The sequence below is a fragment of the Pelmatolapia mariae genome, linkage group LG4 (genome assembly GCF_036321145.2).
Source record: "Pelmatolapia mariae isolate MD_Pm_ZW linkage group LG4, Pm_UMD_F_2, whole genome shotgun sequence".
NCBI lineage: Eukaryota > Metazoa > Chordata > Actinopteri > Cichliformes > Cichlidae > Pelmatolapia > Pelmatolapia mariae.
Genome location: NC_086230.1, coordinates 17313581 through 17330154, shown reverse-complemented (window position 1 = coordinate 17330154; position 16574 = coordinate 17313581). Strand labels below are relative to the sequence as shown.

General features: G+C 41.2%; 1 protein-coding gene across 6 annotated transcripts in view; it reads right to left on the bottom strand.

Moving 5' to 3' along the window:
* LOC134626127 (voltage-dependent T-type calcium channel subunit alpha-1I-like) overlaps positions 1–16574 on the bottom strand; it is a 116973-nt gene that overhangs the window by 10587 nt on the left and 89812 nt on the right. For 4 of the 6 annotated variants that reach the window (XM_063471656.1, XM_063471659.2, XM_063471654.1 and 1 more), the window contains exons 28-31: positions 11977–12055; positions 11641–11762; positions 9738–10193; positions 4228–4377 (exon numbers count right to left, since the gene is read on the bottom strand). In XM_063471656.1, the coding sequence (XP_063327726.1) occupies positions 4228–4377; positions 9738–10193; positions 11641–11762; positions 11977–12055 (807 nt within the window). The remainder of the gene's footprint in view (positions 1–4227; positions 4378–9737; positions 10194–11640; positions 11763–11976; positions 12056–16574) is intronic. The other 2 variants (XM_063471655.1, XM_063471658.1) reach the window with 2 other exon arrangements.

Genomic DNA, 16574 nt, shown 5'->3' with positions numbered 1-16574 from the left:
ACACTGGCTCCAGCTAGGTTCATTTCATCAGAGCTGCGGTTAACGTGGCCCATATAGCTGCTGAATTGCTTTTAAATTATCAGCCTCACGTGAGCTTCGAGCCTCCCTGCTGGCACTTTTCTCTGCTCTTGTAGTACTTTTCTTTTTGTGCACCGGTTTCAGAGCACAGTGCAAACCGTGAGCTGAAGTGGAACCTCAGTGTTGTGGAGATGCAGTGCTCGGGCAGCGTTTCTTTAAGGAAACAGAACAATAAATGGCCAGAGCAGGGGGAATTAAAAGGGGTGCTTAAAAGGGGCCAAGTGAAATCCAATGAAGTGAGAGTTTCATAGAGGAACGAAAGATTCATGGCTAATATGAGGCAGTAAATTACCATTGCCCATGCCCCTGAGGAGAGAGTGAGCAAGAAAGTGAGAGAAAGAGATAAAGAGATGGGATGAGGCAAAGGCGAGGAATCAAGACAGAAGCACAGCAACTCATTAATTTGAAAGAACACTTTCTGTTTTGCCTCCATATATTACTCCTCACTTATGTGAGAGCACCACATCTGTGACTTTTGTGCGCCTTAGAGGTGGGCTGTAAATAGCTTCGGAAAAAAGGTCCCTGTGAGTCAACTGGTTTATTTATCGACAGGTAAAAGAAACGGGAGCTTTTCTTTTCCTGTATTCTTGGCTGGGCCTCCAGAGATAACGAAAAAGCACAATAGGCACAGGAAGAGTTGCTACACCGCTGCTTCCAAGGTAACTGCAGAAATATCGAAGGCTTCACTAACGAGATAGGGGACTCGGGCAAGGACCAGTTGGAAGTGTCCACTGCAGCCTTAGAGCAGTGAAGGAAGGCATTTTTCTATTCAGCACTGCCATGAGAGAAGATTGCTGACTGCAGAGGAGATAAGCACAATTAATATCTGCATGAGTCTTAACAGTCAGAATATCATATCATAAGTGCACCAGCAGGTGCTCTTGCTCTTTTATCTTGCTGAACTATGACAACAAATGATCATTTACCAGAGTCTATGAACTTTGTCATCACGATACAGTGATCACTTAACTTCACGCAATCTGCAGCAAGCAGAAAGAAAGGTTTTTCCATTAATTCTCCTTTTGTCACCACTCTCACCTGTTTCAACAGACTATGCCCATGATGCTGAGATCAGAGCTCTATGGCAGCCATGGCATCAGGTGCCGAATTCCTCTTCTTCCTAAATTATACTCCCTACATATATAGTCTTATAACTAATGACTGAAGGACTGTCTCATACTGAAAAATGAGTTTGTGGTATTATACATGGTACTGCATAATGAGTAAGAATCTATGCGTATATAAGGTGCGATCAGAAGTTTTAGTGACTGCCCCTGATAAGCAAAACCTCTACATGGTCTCCGTGTGCACCTCTGGACAACTAACAGTGCTTCTGCTATTTTGAACTGCTCCTTGGAAGTTCTGCTCTCTTGCATTTAATCCTCCTCAGTCCTCTTTAGTTCTGGGTAATTATGCAGGACGAATTAGCTTAGATTTTTTTTTGGAGCTAGTAAAATTTTTGCATTTTAATAAACCAATCTGACCAACTGCATTTGGCAATAAATGCACTCATAGCTCAAAATGCACACCGGTACAGAATACACAATGATGTGGAAATAGTAAAATAATACTGTTTCACCTCAGGCACACACCCAGATGCCACTCTGGGTCAATTTAAGCACTGTGGATCAATCAGCTCTCTGAAATGATTTCTCTGCCTCCTCAGATGTGATGATGCAGATATGCAAGCACAAGTGGTCACAGTACGTATACAGTACTGTAAAAAAGAAAATAAGTGGTCCAGAGGTCCACTAAGTCTTTCAGGAGCCCATAAGGTTTCTGCTTTTGATGGGTGAGGTCACAAAATCTTTTAATCGCACCTTGAAATGTTTATGTCCAAAAGTTTTCCACAAAACTGTACACCATTTTTCCTTAACGGTGCATTTTGACCACAGGAACAGCTGATATCTTAAAATCAGTAACAGTGTTTTGCTTATTTCAATGAGATGCATTTAATATGACCATTAACAGTAGTTTAGTTTCAACTTTGAACTGCCTGTTAGAGCAACATTTTCCAGTGGTTTGATTAGTTGCAAAAGTAAATTCAGTGAAAATTATGTTGAGGAGCTTTCATATAGTCTTGAGCAGTGGCCTCTTATACTTGCACCAAATTAATAGCGAAGGCCTCCTCTGCTCCACTGAACTGTTCCCTGCAAACCAAAACTGCAGTCACTCTCATGCTGTGGATCGTCCCTCGTGTTTATTAGTTCCTTGATGAATATTTCCAATGTCACACACACTGCACCCAGGTGTCCCGCTGTGTCCTACTGTCTGCTCAAACACGGTAAATCTGCACAGAACTCTCAGCAGCAAAAGACTCATCTGTGTACTCACCCATACTAGCTCTCTCTTTGTCACGCACACACGTGCACACGAAAACACCCAATTTGCAAGTCCGATGTTTAAAGAACGTGGCAAATTAAAGGAGATCAGCACCGGATCAGAGAGAGTAAATCTGGGCTAGACAAAGGGATTGCCAGAGGAGAGCAGCTACTGAAGGAAAAAGGGGAAGCGTATAACGGAGCGAGGAAAGATTGATGGTTTGACAGCATCTGCAGACAGGCAGAAAGCAGGGCTGACAGATGAGGAGGTGTAGAGCCCAGTTATTGCTTCTTCCGAGATGACCTGCTGCACTTTGTCATTGTGATAGACAACACCGACACAGGACAGTATGTTGTGGGGGTGTGTGGTTTATGCAGGATCTCCTGTTTACAAAACGCCCCTAAAATATAAGAACAGGAAAAACAGGCTGTTGGTGTGTGCCTGCATGCATACATCAACAAGAATGGCTGCCTGTGTGCCATGCATTAAGTGGGCCTCATTGAGTCACATTACTGCACATATGGAAAGTCACTTTAATCTTATGCTGCTGGGCTTTTTTAGAGGCTTTAACTGTCTGTTATACTGTAACATAACAGCACATAGAGCAGTTGACACATTTTATGAAGCTTGGACTTTGACAGCACTTTCCATTCAGACTGCTTGGTGTGATTAATGGACCCCTGTGTGTATCCACGAAAGTACGTGCAACCCCCCTACATGCCTGCAACTTAGCCAAGACGCCACTGTTGTGCGTGTGAATGTGTGAGTATTCAGGGAATCCTGTGTTTTACAAAGTAATTGTATGATTTACCAACTTTTTGTTTTTGATCCAGCCTAAAAGTACACAATCCCACACGTGCACCAGTCAGTGAAACTGAAGGTTAGCAAATGCTGTTAGCTTTATATTTATACACATTTGCACAGCTACAAAGAAAAGTAGATGTTTTCAGGAATTAAATTTCTACCTTTACACTTACTTGGTGCTAGGGTGCCAATTTTTGTTTCTCCCTTCCAACACCTGGAGGCATTTTTATAAAACATCTGGAAGCTAGGAATTACATGTCTCAGGATGATGTTTGGTTTTCCCTTCAGAGTGCAGGTGTAAAAGTGTTTTATTTGTAGACGGGCTTTTCTCTAACAGGAATGAGAATAGCACCTTTATCAGCATTATCTCTCATTCCTTCGATTGCATTTTTACACTGTCAGAGCTGGTCTGCTGAACACAATAACGAAAGAAGACTTGGTTAGCCTGGTTTTGCCAAAACAAAGTAGATCCCTTCATAGACACTCTGGATATTTTCCTGTTGATTTATATTTCACTCTGTGCTTTCTCACAGAATGCAGCTGCTGACCCAGAGAACTGCAGAAACCGTGAACGAGGAGGGCCGAAGATTCACCCGCGACTCTCTTAAAGAGAAAGTAAAATGCTTTCCCAGAAAGTCAGTAGATTTGTTTTTGGGTTCACTGTGAAATAACATTGCTAATGGGGTCATTAAAGTGTCCAAACCTTGCTAAATTGGCAACGCAGGGGTAGCTTATTTACAGCCTTAATGTGATGTGGAACTTTTTTCAATACTAGTAAATTATTCAGAGTGATTAATAGGAGAGATCCTCGGATGTTTGTCCTGTAAGCCTGAGCCTATCACAAACAATTGTTTTGACTGAATTCTGAAACACGTTACGCCAACTAAATATTTGACTGAAAAATAAATACATATATTAAATTTTGCTTGCAAATGTGACCACATCTGAGATTATTTCACCCTCCCCTTGGTCCCGTGTGTGTGCTGTGGACATGCTTGTATTCATGTGTGTTTAGGGTGGTACCTCTTGCGGGTGGCCCTTGCAGTCTTTGCAGATGAGCTGAGGAGAGGAGTAGTGGTGGAAGACAGAACCGGAGAGGTTGTCGATCATCAGCATCTCCCCCTCTAAGGTATCCTTGATCAGGAGAGATACACTGTCCAACCACTGGCTCTCCTGGAACACATACGCGCACGCGCACACACACACAACACGCACGCACACATACACGGACACATACGCAGGGGACGCGGGGGGGCGGCAGACCAGAATGCACGCAGGTGCAAACATGTGCACATGCGGACATGCGAGGACAAAGAAACACGCAGGGAAATGCATACACCATCGAAAGGGTTATAAAAGTGCCCATGTGCACACGCTGGTATGCTTTTGCAGTTTTCTCATACTCTGTGCTCACACGCAAACACACACTCATGTCACTCATGTGCATATTCACCCCCACGACAGTACATTTCACACTCCGTACGCCTTCCTTTCTGACATTCCTGAACTGAAATAATAAATAAATAAATAAATCTCTCATACACTGTCAGATATTATGTACAAATAAATGAGATTTTGTTGGCCTTTAGGGCTAAACACTTGTTCTTTTTGGGAAGGAAAAAAACCAAACAACAACAAAAAAAAGCTCCTCAATAATATAACTCCAAACCCTCATTAGCCAAGTAACACATAATTTTACTATCAAAGCCTTGAGCAGTGAGAGTGGTGCAATTACATTTGATATATCACCTCAATTAGGCTGTTCAATACCTTGTTGAAACAATTTAAGATTTAAGCATTTGCTTTGTGAGTTGGATATTATTAGGTTTAAAGCAATTTAGACTGAATCACTCAGGGCTTTTTTTTTTTTCCCTGTGACTTAAACGATCCCTCCTTGCTTGAATCTCATCTGGCAGATTGGTTTCTGGGAAAACCAATCTGGCAAAAAAAAGGAAACTACTGACAAAAAAAAGGGGGGAGGGGAGACTACTTTAAAAATGATGTCTGTGATTCGCAGCGGGGCTCTGTATTTCACAATGAATTGGATGCGTTGTGCCCGTAGCACATTCTTAACAGCCAAAATAACCGTATTACATCAGCAGATCTATCCCAAAAGATGCTGTGAAACAGGGTCACTCCTCTTCAATCCCCACGCAAGCCTACTTTCATAACACGTTTCTACAACGCCGCACATGCCTATACTTAGGCCTCTTATGCAAACACACATTTCTGACTCATGTGGTTATATTACAATCACTCATGGTTCATGTTTTGAAAGTGAGTGGGCTCGCAATTCAAAAGACAGGTTACTGTACTCCCAGCGTTATAAATACACCTAAATCATGCTGGGTTTTGATACAGAGCTGCAGTGCCGCATTTTGGCACAAAGACAAACTGACTCGGCTACATCCAGCTCGGTGTATGCACGTATAAAAAAAAACATACTCTTCTCTCTCTCTTTCAGAGAGGCCCTGAGATAGTCCATTCTGTGTAGGTTGAGAGCTTAATATAAAAATAATGTTTGATTGACTGTGGTGGCCTATGTGGTGGCCTCCATTAATAACTGTATTAGTGGACAACAATAGGGCTCGTCTGCAGGGAATGGAAGTTGAGAGAGGGGGAGAGGAGAGAGCTGAAATTAATTACTGCCTCTATCTGACTGTCACTGGCTCGGCTATTATCTGTCCTCTCTTATGCCCGTACTCTCTCTCTCTCTCACCGTGCATGTGTCAACTTCCTCTATTGGCTCCTTTAGTCCCTGTGCAATGCATTACTGGTGTTTCACTATTCTCTAAAAACCCCCACTTTCTTAGTGTTTAATATAGCACATTATAGATTGCATTAGTTGCACCAAAAATCTCCAAGTTCAACTGAGCTGTCTGCTCTGTATAGGACGTAAATATCAGTTTTGTAGATGAATACAAAAGATGAATACTGTGGCTCTAATTCTAAAAATACTAGACTTTGCAAAAATCTTGAACCATCCTTCATCTGTTTATATTTCACCTCTATTCTTTAACACAGAGTGGACTTATTTGTTTAAGTAGTCTTCAGGAATCGTTCTCCAGGCTTCTTGAAAGACATTCAGAGCTCGTTTTTGGATGTTGACTGCCTTTTGTTCTGGTTTCTGTCAAGATGATCCCACATCTAGAATTTGAAAAGGCCAATCCAGGCCTAATAGTGTTCCATTGTGTGTTTTTCTCTATGTTTTTCTGTGTGTTTGGGATCATTGTCATGTGCTCAATCAGATGCTTTCCAGGTGGTATTACATGATGGATCAAATCCAGTGGTAGTTTCTGTGTTCATAATTGAACATTTCAACACCACTGGATGAAATATAGCAAACCATGACAGAGCCTCCTCCGTACTTTACAGAACATGTATCTGGCTGCAGATGCTCACTGCTGTACCCCACTCTTTTGATTTGACAATTAAAAAATCTAATTTGGATTCTTAATCCACAAGTCATTTGTTCTGATGTAACTGCAATACCTCAATCTTTTCTCCCTGTTTCCCTTCCTTAAGAATAGCTTTTTGAAAGCCATTTCTGATGAGACTTCAGTAAACAGTAGATGGATCAGCTAAAATACCAGATGTATGTCTTAGGTCCTGTATCAGGTATTTGCTGGATTTTTTTCCCCCTATTTCTTAAGGGCAGGACTTTCAGATACTGATCATCTGCTGCTGTAGAAGGTTTTTTTTTTTTTTTTTAACTCAAGCCAATTCTTCTTTGTTCTTCACTTGTCTGGTTTCCTCAGATTTTTTTAAGGACAAAGTGCACACCATGTTGAAATAGTCCATTTACTATTTACTTTGTTGATTACTTTGTTGGCGCAAAAAAAACTATTTTATGACTGTTAAACTGTGTTATCTTTGGCATCTAAAGAAATGGGAAAAATTATGTGAGAAAATATTTAAAATGAGCTCTTTGTCTGTTATATGTAGACACAACACTGCTTCATCTGCTTGAGTTAGGTGTCTTTTTATGTTTGAATGATTCATATGTAAATACAAAAAAGAAACAAAAAAGAAAAACAAACCTCTGAAAATGGTGAGGTACAAAGACTCGACTTGGGATGTCTCAAGATTTTTGATTAGTACTGTAGCAGTATTACTAGCAGTAATATTACAGCAATTTATGTGGCAATGTTTGCACATACACACACACACTCATCCTGGTACAAACAATCACACACTCAAACCCCAGGACCCGTGCTCTGAAGATATTACATCGCACTGCCAGATCCCTCACTGCATCGCTTGTGAGAAAGAGAAGCAGAGAGAAAGACAGAGAGAGACAGGATGCTGCCAGTTTATTCTCCCTGGTCTGCATTAAGTTCCTTCGTCAGCCAACGCTGAACTAAAAATGGCTCCGTGCAGCCAAGTTTAGCTCTACAAAGGTGAAATTCCTCATGGCAGCCGGTGAGTCATCTTTATGTGTGTGTTTCTGCGTGGAAATCTCAGACTATCATTAGCGATTTCATAATGAAAGCGTGCGTCTCTGCTGACTGCGAGGAGAAATGAGGGACCCCTCCACTCGTTCTCTCACAAACACACACACACACACATTAGATGTAGGCAGTGAAATTATGATTTCCAAAGCGTAACCTGTGCACATATGTATGCAAGCTCACATAGTCTCAAATGAGCATTGAAAGGTTAATAAAGCTTAAATGAAAAAAAGCTTCAGTGAATAAGTGATTAACATTTTTCACCTCTCCTCGCTGACTGCATTGGCTACAGAGAAGAAGGCGAAAAACCTTCATACACAAAATCTACATGATATCACTTTAGTTGTTTAGCTTGATTTTGGAAAATGGTTTCACACTGCTATTACTCAGCTTATTCAAACAATTGGCTTTGTGCAACACTCCTGCTAAAGTCACTGCTTAGCGTCTCTTTCTTCTTCTCCTTTTATCTGTTTGTGTAAATGTTTAACCTTCCAGGCCCTCGCTTCCTTCTCTCAAAATCTCTTAAAGAAAAAGAACAAAAGTTCTAACAACTAATACAAAGAGATCGACTGATTGAGTGCACTCAAGCAATGCAGGCTGTCAGTGAATTTTTACTAAAAAAGAAATCAAGCAATGATTCTCTCCTCTCTCTCTGACATCAGAACCATTTAAACAGAAATTACTGACATTGTTTATCACTTTTGTATTCTTGCAGCTTGCTCGTCAAATATGTAATTTTCCCTGCATGAACTAATCCATTGACACCGTGTAAAGAGAAGCAAACTGACAGACAGCCAGAGAGACAGAAATATCGCAGTAATAATATATAATAAGTCCTTTCATGTGCACTGTCTGCTCGTAGTCTGAGCTGTACCTGTGTATTTTTATTTACCTGCGCAATTCCCACATACTCAGCCCTGAGGAAGCCTCCATCAAAAAATGATAGCAGCTCTTACAGCGGAATATATAAAGCATGTATACAATAACAACTCTGTTTCTAAAAAGAAACATTTAAGACTTTTGTGCAATCGAAAATGGCACAAAGAAAACAAAAAACATCTTGAAACTGAGATTTTTTTTCAAAGACGCTCATTTTAAAGTTAATGTAAGCAACATGTGGGCAGGTTTTTATCATCCCTTCCCCACAAGTTGCATTTTCATGTCTTCCTTCATATAGATTTCATCAATTCACAACCTCTTTGTCATATTCTTTGTTTCATAATAAGAATTTTTCAATGAGTTTCAGGTCTGGACTGTAAAAGGCCAGTTGGGCATTAATGCTGCCTCCACATATTTTTAGTTACCTGTGTGTTACGCCCCTCTGCAGCCTCTAATCTCTTTGCAGTGGAAGTGCAAGAGTGTTCAGCTGTTGCTAATTGACCACACCTAGTCAGGTGTGGATAAAGGAATACCTGAGGCAGAATACTAGTACTAGTAAAGTGTAACTACTAACCAGGCCAGTCTTTTTTACCCAGTTTCACCATTTGATATATTTTCTTTGTACCAGATTCAATTAAATTCAAGTTTTAAAAGATTTACAAACTATTAAATTTGTTTATTATTTTCCTTTTACACAGCATCTAAAAAGAAGGTTGTACTTCATCTGTGTCAGACTTTCTGACGTTTGTATGTATTCAATAGTGTCTTATAGTACTATTTATATTGTTCTTGCAATAAGCGGTGACCACTCGGGTTTTAGACAGAGTGGACACTGCAGAAAGGAGCAAATATTTGGGCATCTTCTCTTTATCGCTATGAGAGACATAGAACTACTGCAGATTGAGAACATCAGCAAGTCTCCTTATGAGGCTCGACACTGATGCTAAAATAACTAAAAGTCATAGATATCTCATCCTTACTTTCAGGCACAAACACACACGCATGCTTATTCAATCAAACACACAAAAATGCCTTTCACACTCCCACCAAGCAAAAAGATCCTCACGTACTTTCATTGCTCTCTCTCTCTCTCCCTCTCTCTCTCTCACACACACACACACACACACACACACACACACACACACACACACACACACACACACACACACACACACACACACACACACACACAGACAGACTCACTTGTGCTGGTGAGTACATAGTCTGGCTGGAGTCACTGGAGTTATATGGTCCCTGGTGCGCAGCAGTCACTGCGTGTCGCAGCTTTCTCACCCCTTCTCCTCTCTCTCCTCGGGCACTTCCTCTGTCTCTTCCTCCCGCTGTGCCTCCAGGCCCCGATCCAGCAACGACTAGTCCTTTATCCACCCCCCCACCCCCGCAACCGGGGGCGCCCATGCAACAGAGGGTGCCCTGGGCCAGCTCCAGCTCAATTTCTGCATCCATCTCCGCCTCCTCTTGGGCCTCCTTGTTGGAGTCGTCCAGGTGCTTCATCAGCACGGCCACCACCACGTTGATGAGCACGAACTGGGCGGTGAGCACGAAGGAGACAAAGTACATGGGCGAGATAAACTGAAGGCTTGGATTGCAGGCATAGTCCACATCAGTGCCGTGGTCTGGTGGGCACTCCCGCAATGTATCCTGGTCAGACAGAGGATGAGGACAGAGGTTGGTCAAGGGTAGTTTTGGGTGAAAGGGAGCAAAACAGATAAGATATCACAAATGTCACTCTTTGGGCGGTGGGTAAGAGCTTCTTCTTGAATATTTGGAAAGTGGCGGAGATGATGAGAAGAAGTCTCGAGTCAAAATTTAAAAGTCGTCATGTATTGATGCGAGCTCAGCCCTGAAGCAACGTAATCATTCACAACAAAAAGTAATTTTACTGGTAGAATTATCTTTCTCATGCTAACAAGGCTCTTTGTATTCATGCCTGCTTGTATTATATTCATACACTAACTTGTATGCAAAATAACAAGGGGACGATATTTTTTCTTTTGTCTTTTGAAAAGTTATTAGTGGTTTTCCAGTCTGGTTAACACGCGCACAGTGGAGTTCAGGCAGAGAAGAACCAAAGTGACAAGTGTTTTCTGGAGGAAGTACACATATCTCACCCAGGCTGTGACCACACATAACAATTTTAGCCCTCTGAGCTGAAGCTGGTCTTTTCTGTCTAATTTGCTTTGACATTTACAGACCCTGTGCCCCTTCACAAAGCTCCCATCATTTCTGCATCCTTTTCCATCTTCTTTGCTTAAATATTTCCATTTTCTCCTCAACCGAGCCTCCGTTTTCAAACGCACTCTCTCCCTGTTTTGCATTTTTGCTGTAATCCCACACCCACAGCCCCTCACCCCCTGGAGAGGAGAAAGCATAATAACTGGTCAGTTCTCTTAACCCCTTTCCTTTCCTCTCATCTTCCCTCTTATTACAGTCGGCTAGTGCCTCCTTTTTCTCCCCGCTGCACTCTCCCTCATTATTTCCTCCTCTCTATCGTCACTGCATGACTAATTACTGCTTTCCTTTCCACTAAAGCAGAGCAGGTCTAACCTCTCTCACAGCCCAGGTAGCAAGTTGATGGATAAAATGGCTAAGATTTACTCTGAGGGGCACCATCTGTGGCCCGCTGTCCTGCTTCATGGCCCGCTATCATCCACACTGCCTGCATCGAGTGTGTGCCTAATGGTCCACACCCGACACGCGCCAGCATAATCTCTGATTCCCGTGCAGCCTCGGAGCGTGGAGGAGACGTGATTATTCCTGGTGGAAGTGGATGTGATTTCAGAGGAAATTGGTGTTTTTTTTTTTTTACATGTGCACGAGGCAGTCATCTCTTTCCATCAGTAGGGAAATGTGTGCTTCCTGTACTGAGCTAACACATTTCCTTTTCATTGCTATCACTAGAGAGAAGGCCAGGATGGTTGACAGTTTACTATTAAAGAGTCTATTTTTAAATAGTGTTTTCTCTCAATCACAGTTAAAAATATACTTGCATGTTTACCCTGTGTAGCATCAGACTGAAGCCTTTCACATGCACTCAATCTAGTAAATAAGACTGACTCAAATATGTCTTCATACTATTGGTTTGTACCTTCATAATGCCATTCCAGTTGTCACCCGTTGAGACTTGAAACAATGTAAGAAAGGCCATGCCAAAGTTTTCAAAGGTAGCGTGACGACTCATACCCTCACATGGGTAATCTTCATTGCAAACTGAGAATAAGAGCGAGAAGGATCAAGAGAAGAAGAAGTTAAAAAGGGGGTGAGAGGAAAATGGCAAGCAAAATCTCTCCAATTAAGTCCATCCTGAATAGTTACTGTCTGTTATTGAATCGATAGCAGTGTGACCAAACACTATCTGATTCTGAGAGCACAAAATATTTAGCTGATATCTCAAGGCAGTCTTTAGGATGTTATATGAACTCACCTAGTTCTCCAAAAAGCTCTACTCCTAAGGCGGCGTAGATGAAAAACAGCAGCATGAAGAGCAGGCCCAGGTTACCCACCTACAACGGGCACACACAGAAGGAAAAACGTATTTGTCATAAATTCATAAAGAGTATTTTAATATCTGCAGGAATGAAGAACTTTGTAGATGGCATTATGGTCGGGTCAGTGTCTAATGCACAAGTTACAGTCATTTTAGTGAAAAACAAAAGCGTATTCTAAACACTAATATATGCGCATATTCAACAACTAAATGCACTCACCAGACACTTTATGAAGTACAATTCTTTAACTGACTGTTATTGCAAATATCTAATCAGCCAATAACATTGCAGATTTTGAATGTGGCATGATTGGCCTGACAGACTGGGCTGAGTATTTTGAAAAACTGCTGCTGTAATGGGATTTTCCGCACACAGCCAGAAAATATCCAGCGAGCTGCAGTTCACTGGGTAAAAAAGCCTTGTTGATGCCAGAGGTCAGAGGAGATCAGGCACACAGGCAACGGTAACTCAAATAACAACTCGTTATAACCAAGTTACGCAGAAGAGCATCTGCAAATGCACAGCATGTTAAACTTCGAAGTAGATGGGCAACAGCAACAGAAGAGAGAACTGGTTCCATTCCTGTCAGCTAAGAACAGAAAAATGAGGCTACAACAGAAGATTGTAAAAACTTGGCCTGGCCTGATGAGTCTTACTTTCTGCTGCATTATTTGAATGGTAGGGTCAGAATTTGTTATAAACACCATGAAAGCATGGATCCAACCTGCCTTGTATGAACAGTTCAGGCTGGAGGAATTATTTTTTTGGCAGATTTTGCCCCCCTTTGTATTAACTGATCATCTTTTAAACACTACACTCTACTGGTTTATTGTTACTGACTGTGTCCATCCCTTTATGACCACCATGTACTCATTTTCTGATGGCTGCTTCCAGCAGGATAGTACATCATGCCACAAAGCTCAAATAATCACCTCACTTTGGGATGTGGTGGAATGGAAGATTCACATTATTAATGGGTAGCAATCGCACAATACTGTTATGTTAATATAGACCAAACTCTTACAGGAATGCTTCCAGCACCTCGTTGAAGCCATGCATGACGAATTAAGGCAGTTCTACTACTTGTGAAGTGTAACTAATGAAGTGGCCCATGAGTGTTTTTCTTATGACTAGAAATAAATCGATCACTGCTTCGTCTGCATCCATAAAATCTGTTATTGCCAAGTAAAACACAAATTGATGATAATATAGTACGTGTATTATTACAGTCACACATTATGTCAATTCTGATTTTTGTTCCTGCTTTTGAAAAGGTCTCATACAGTACAATTTCATTTTTACAAGATTTCCAGTATCTATAGTGCTTCGGAAGAAAACTCCTTTTCATTATATTTTATCATTAAACAAATCACTGAGTGATGGATATGCACGAACCAAATCCAATATTCCAACTTGTTCTGTCATGCTCCTCTCACCCTTCTTGGTTCTGTAAACAGACTTTGACACGACTAAAGCCACAATGCTTCTGTGAATTTTTCAGCTTGGGCTTTTGGGACTTGGCCTGGATCCGCCACAAAACAGCCTTCTGTTGCTTCACCCTAATAGTGATGATGTTGTATGGTTAAAAAATTTCTAATCCTATTAAAGAGATACAAAAGCTAGCCTCCTATTCACCGCCTTTAATGCTCTGCAAGCAGCACTGTTCCACTGAGAATGAGGTAATACTCAATGTGTGCCTCAGTACTTTTCAAGGAAACTGTACTTGAGATTTGCTGCCAGTTCAGCTGAAGAACACTGCACCAACACTACGGCGGCTAGGGCAGAATTTTTTCAGAGGAAATTACACATCAGCTGTTGTGCAAGTGAAGTTTATAAAGAAAATTACATTGTGGTGCTTTGCCAGGTTTTTTTTTGGCTCTGTTTGAGGCAGGATCTATAATGATGCCATGCTGAAGAGGAAAATAATAGTGAAAAAGAGAACTTTGATAGTAATGTCTGGTTTAGTCGGAGAGCTCTCAGTAAATGGAAGCCAAGTCAAACATTTCTGATTTAGTTTAGCTGTCAATGAATTTCAGACAAGGACTTTTCCAGCAAAGAACAACAGATCTAGTGGAATACATTAAAAGTAGCTCTTTCATGCTCAGGGTTTAAATATGCTCAGAGTTTATCTTTGTTACTATATCTCATGAAAATGATTTCAAAAAGTGTTAAAAATGATAATGACATACCATATAATACCTGATGTACTTTATCTGCTAAGCCAACAACATTAATTAAAAGAGATTTAAAATGTAGTGAAAAGCAAAAGGAAAAAAAGCAGAAGAAGGAGTTCGTTCAGGTATGCCACAAAGTCAAACTCAGCATCAATCAAAGGAGCTGCTCTCACAGCCAGCTCACAACAGCTGATGGATCAGCTGATAACATCCTACAGAGCCAATTGATAAATCTATGATAAGGCCTGTAATTAGTTATGTTGCTTTAGCCTGGTCACATTTGCTGTCCATTGCAAGCTCCTGCGCCGCCTCCAAACCCCAGCTCCACTTTTCACACTGTTTTTGGCTATTGCTGACTATCAGGTGCCGCTTACCACCCATCAGGGACAACTGTAGCATCAGAGAACCATGAATATCCTACGCAATCCTACCAAACCTTCACATGAACTCTTTACTCTGCTGCCCTCTGGAAGGAGGCCCTGAATCAGAGGGGAAGGGGTGAAGACACCTTGTCCGACCAACAATCATAAGCCCATGTATTTCATTCTCTTACACAAACTTGTCTCCAGACACAAATTATTCGCCAAGCGGTAGAGAAACTTTGAAAAGTGCAACAGAAACTTGAAGCAGAGAACATTTTGAAATATGTTGGTTTCAGGATAAGGCAGAGCTTTTAATTTGAAGGCGACCTTTGCCCTTTTGTAGTTTGCATCACACCTTTTCAAGTTTCACTACAGCCTGCAGGGTAAAATGAGGAGTGTTTGTAGACAAGTGGTGTCTTGCATGCAATCTACTGGCGACAGCAGCAACCTGCTAATGACCAAAGCATCACAAAAGGATTTTGGTGCAGCGCCCTCTTTGCAAATTTCACTCACTTTTAATTTCACTTGCTACCCAGTTAGGGAAACAGCCATTTTCCCCTAGCCCCTTAGACTTGCCTCACATGTAATATGAATTATATTACAGTTAAGCCCTTCCAATCCTCCTTTGGACTGAAAATAATGGAAGTAAATGCATCACAACGGGGGAACGTGTCTACACAGTTTGCATCTCTGTGTTACTCTTCCTGGATTCCTTAGCTAATCAATAATGATGAACTAACAATAAAGTTTTGCTAGTCTAGTATTAAGGCTAATAATCTGTTTGGTGAAAATGATTGACTTTAATCTATACTTATAAAATAACATGGACTACTTTGCTATTTCTTTAGACTATATTTTGCAAAGATGAGAAAGATGAAGCTATCTTTTATTATTTTAATGATTTAATTTGGCAGCAAACACGCACATTAACTGCTCCTTTTCAAAACTTGATTGCATTCTTAAGGGAAAGTGGCTTTCTAAATGATTTCTACAGTTTCCACAGGCATTTCTGGAGTTTTGTCAGCCATTTCCAGACAAAAAAATAAATACACATCTGGCTCGGCTTTAGCGCTAACGTGGCATAAACTGTTAGTGACAGGTTGCAGCCGTTTTGCATCAGTTAAGGAGGAAAGATTAACAGAGAACGCTTCAGGGTAAATGACTTTGTCTTACTGCCTATTTGTAAAGACAAGCCATGAAAATGCATTTCTTAACATGTCACTGAGCTATTAAGCTTACACACCCTTTCAGTGTATGGATCCCTCATTACATCTCCATGTCTTGTCATGACCTATTAACTGCAGAAACCGACTGTGTAACTTGTGGAGTGCTGAAATGATGTTTTATCTCATAAATTATTATTGTAGCAGCCATCTGTCGCCGTGTGCCACGGTAGCGTAATTCATATTCTGTGCCCTCCCATGGCATTATCAAGCATTTGCCTCTTCAGCTGAATCCTTAAGCCTTTGTTGAAATGTCAATAATCTCTTCAATATCCTATGTGATGAAAAGCTGGCAGCTAGCCATTTCATTTTCACTGTGAAATATAGCGTAGTATCACCTGAGGTTAAATCTCTCACCAGGTATAATGCAGTCACTCTCACTGTTTCAATACCTCACACGCACACACACACACACATGTGCGCACACACATACACAGACCTCCTGGAACTGTTTAATTAGCCCTAGTTTTAATTACCTCCCCTGTTGCCCTTGGGATAGAGTGAAGGGCTCAGTGTTAATGAGAGCGGGATCAATAGAAAAGAAAGACAAGGAATCTGTTCTCTCTCACCTCTGCCTGCCCTCCTTTCAACACGCCACCTGTTTCTCTGTGCTTGCTTCATCTTAGTTTTGATGGTCAATGGATCAAACTGTCTGCATGTGTGTATATATTTGTATATGTGTGTGTGTGTGTGTGTGTCCTACATAAGGCACTACACGTCTTTATTTTATTCATTTATTTTTGGAAAACCTGTTGGTCTGGACCATTTGTTCTGA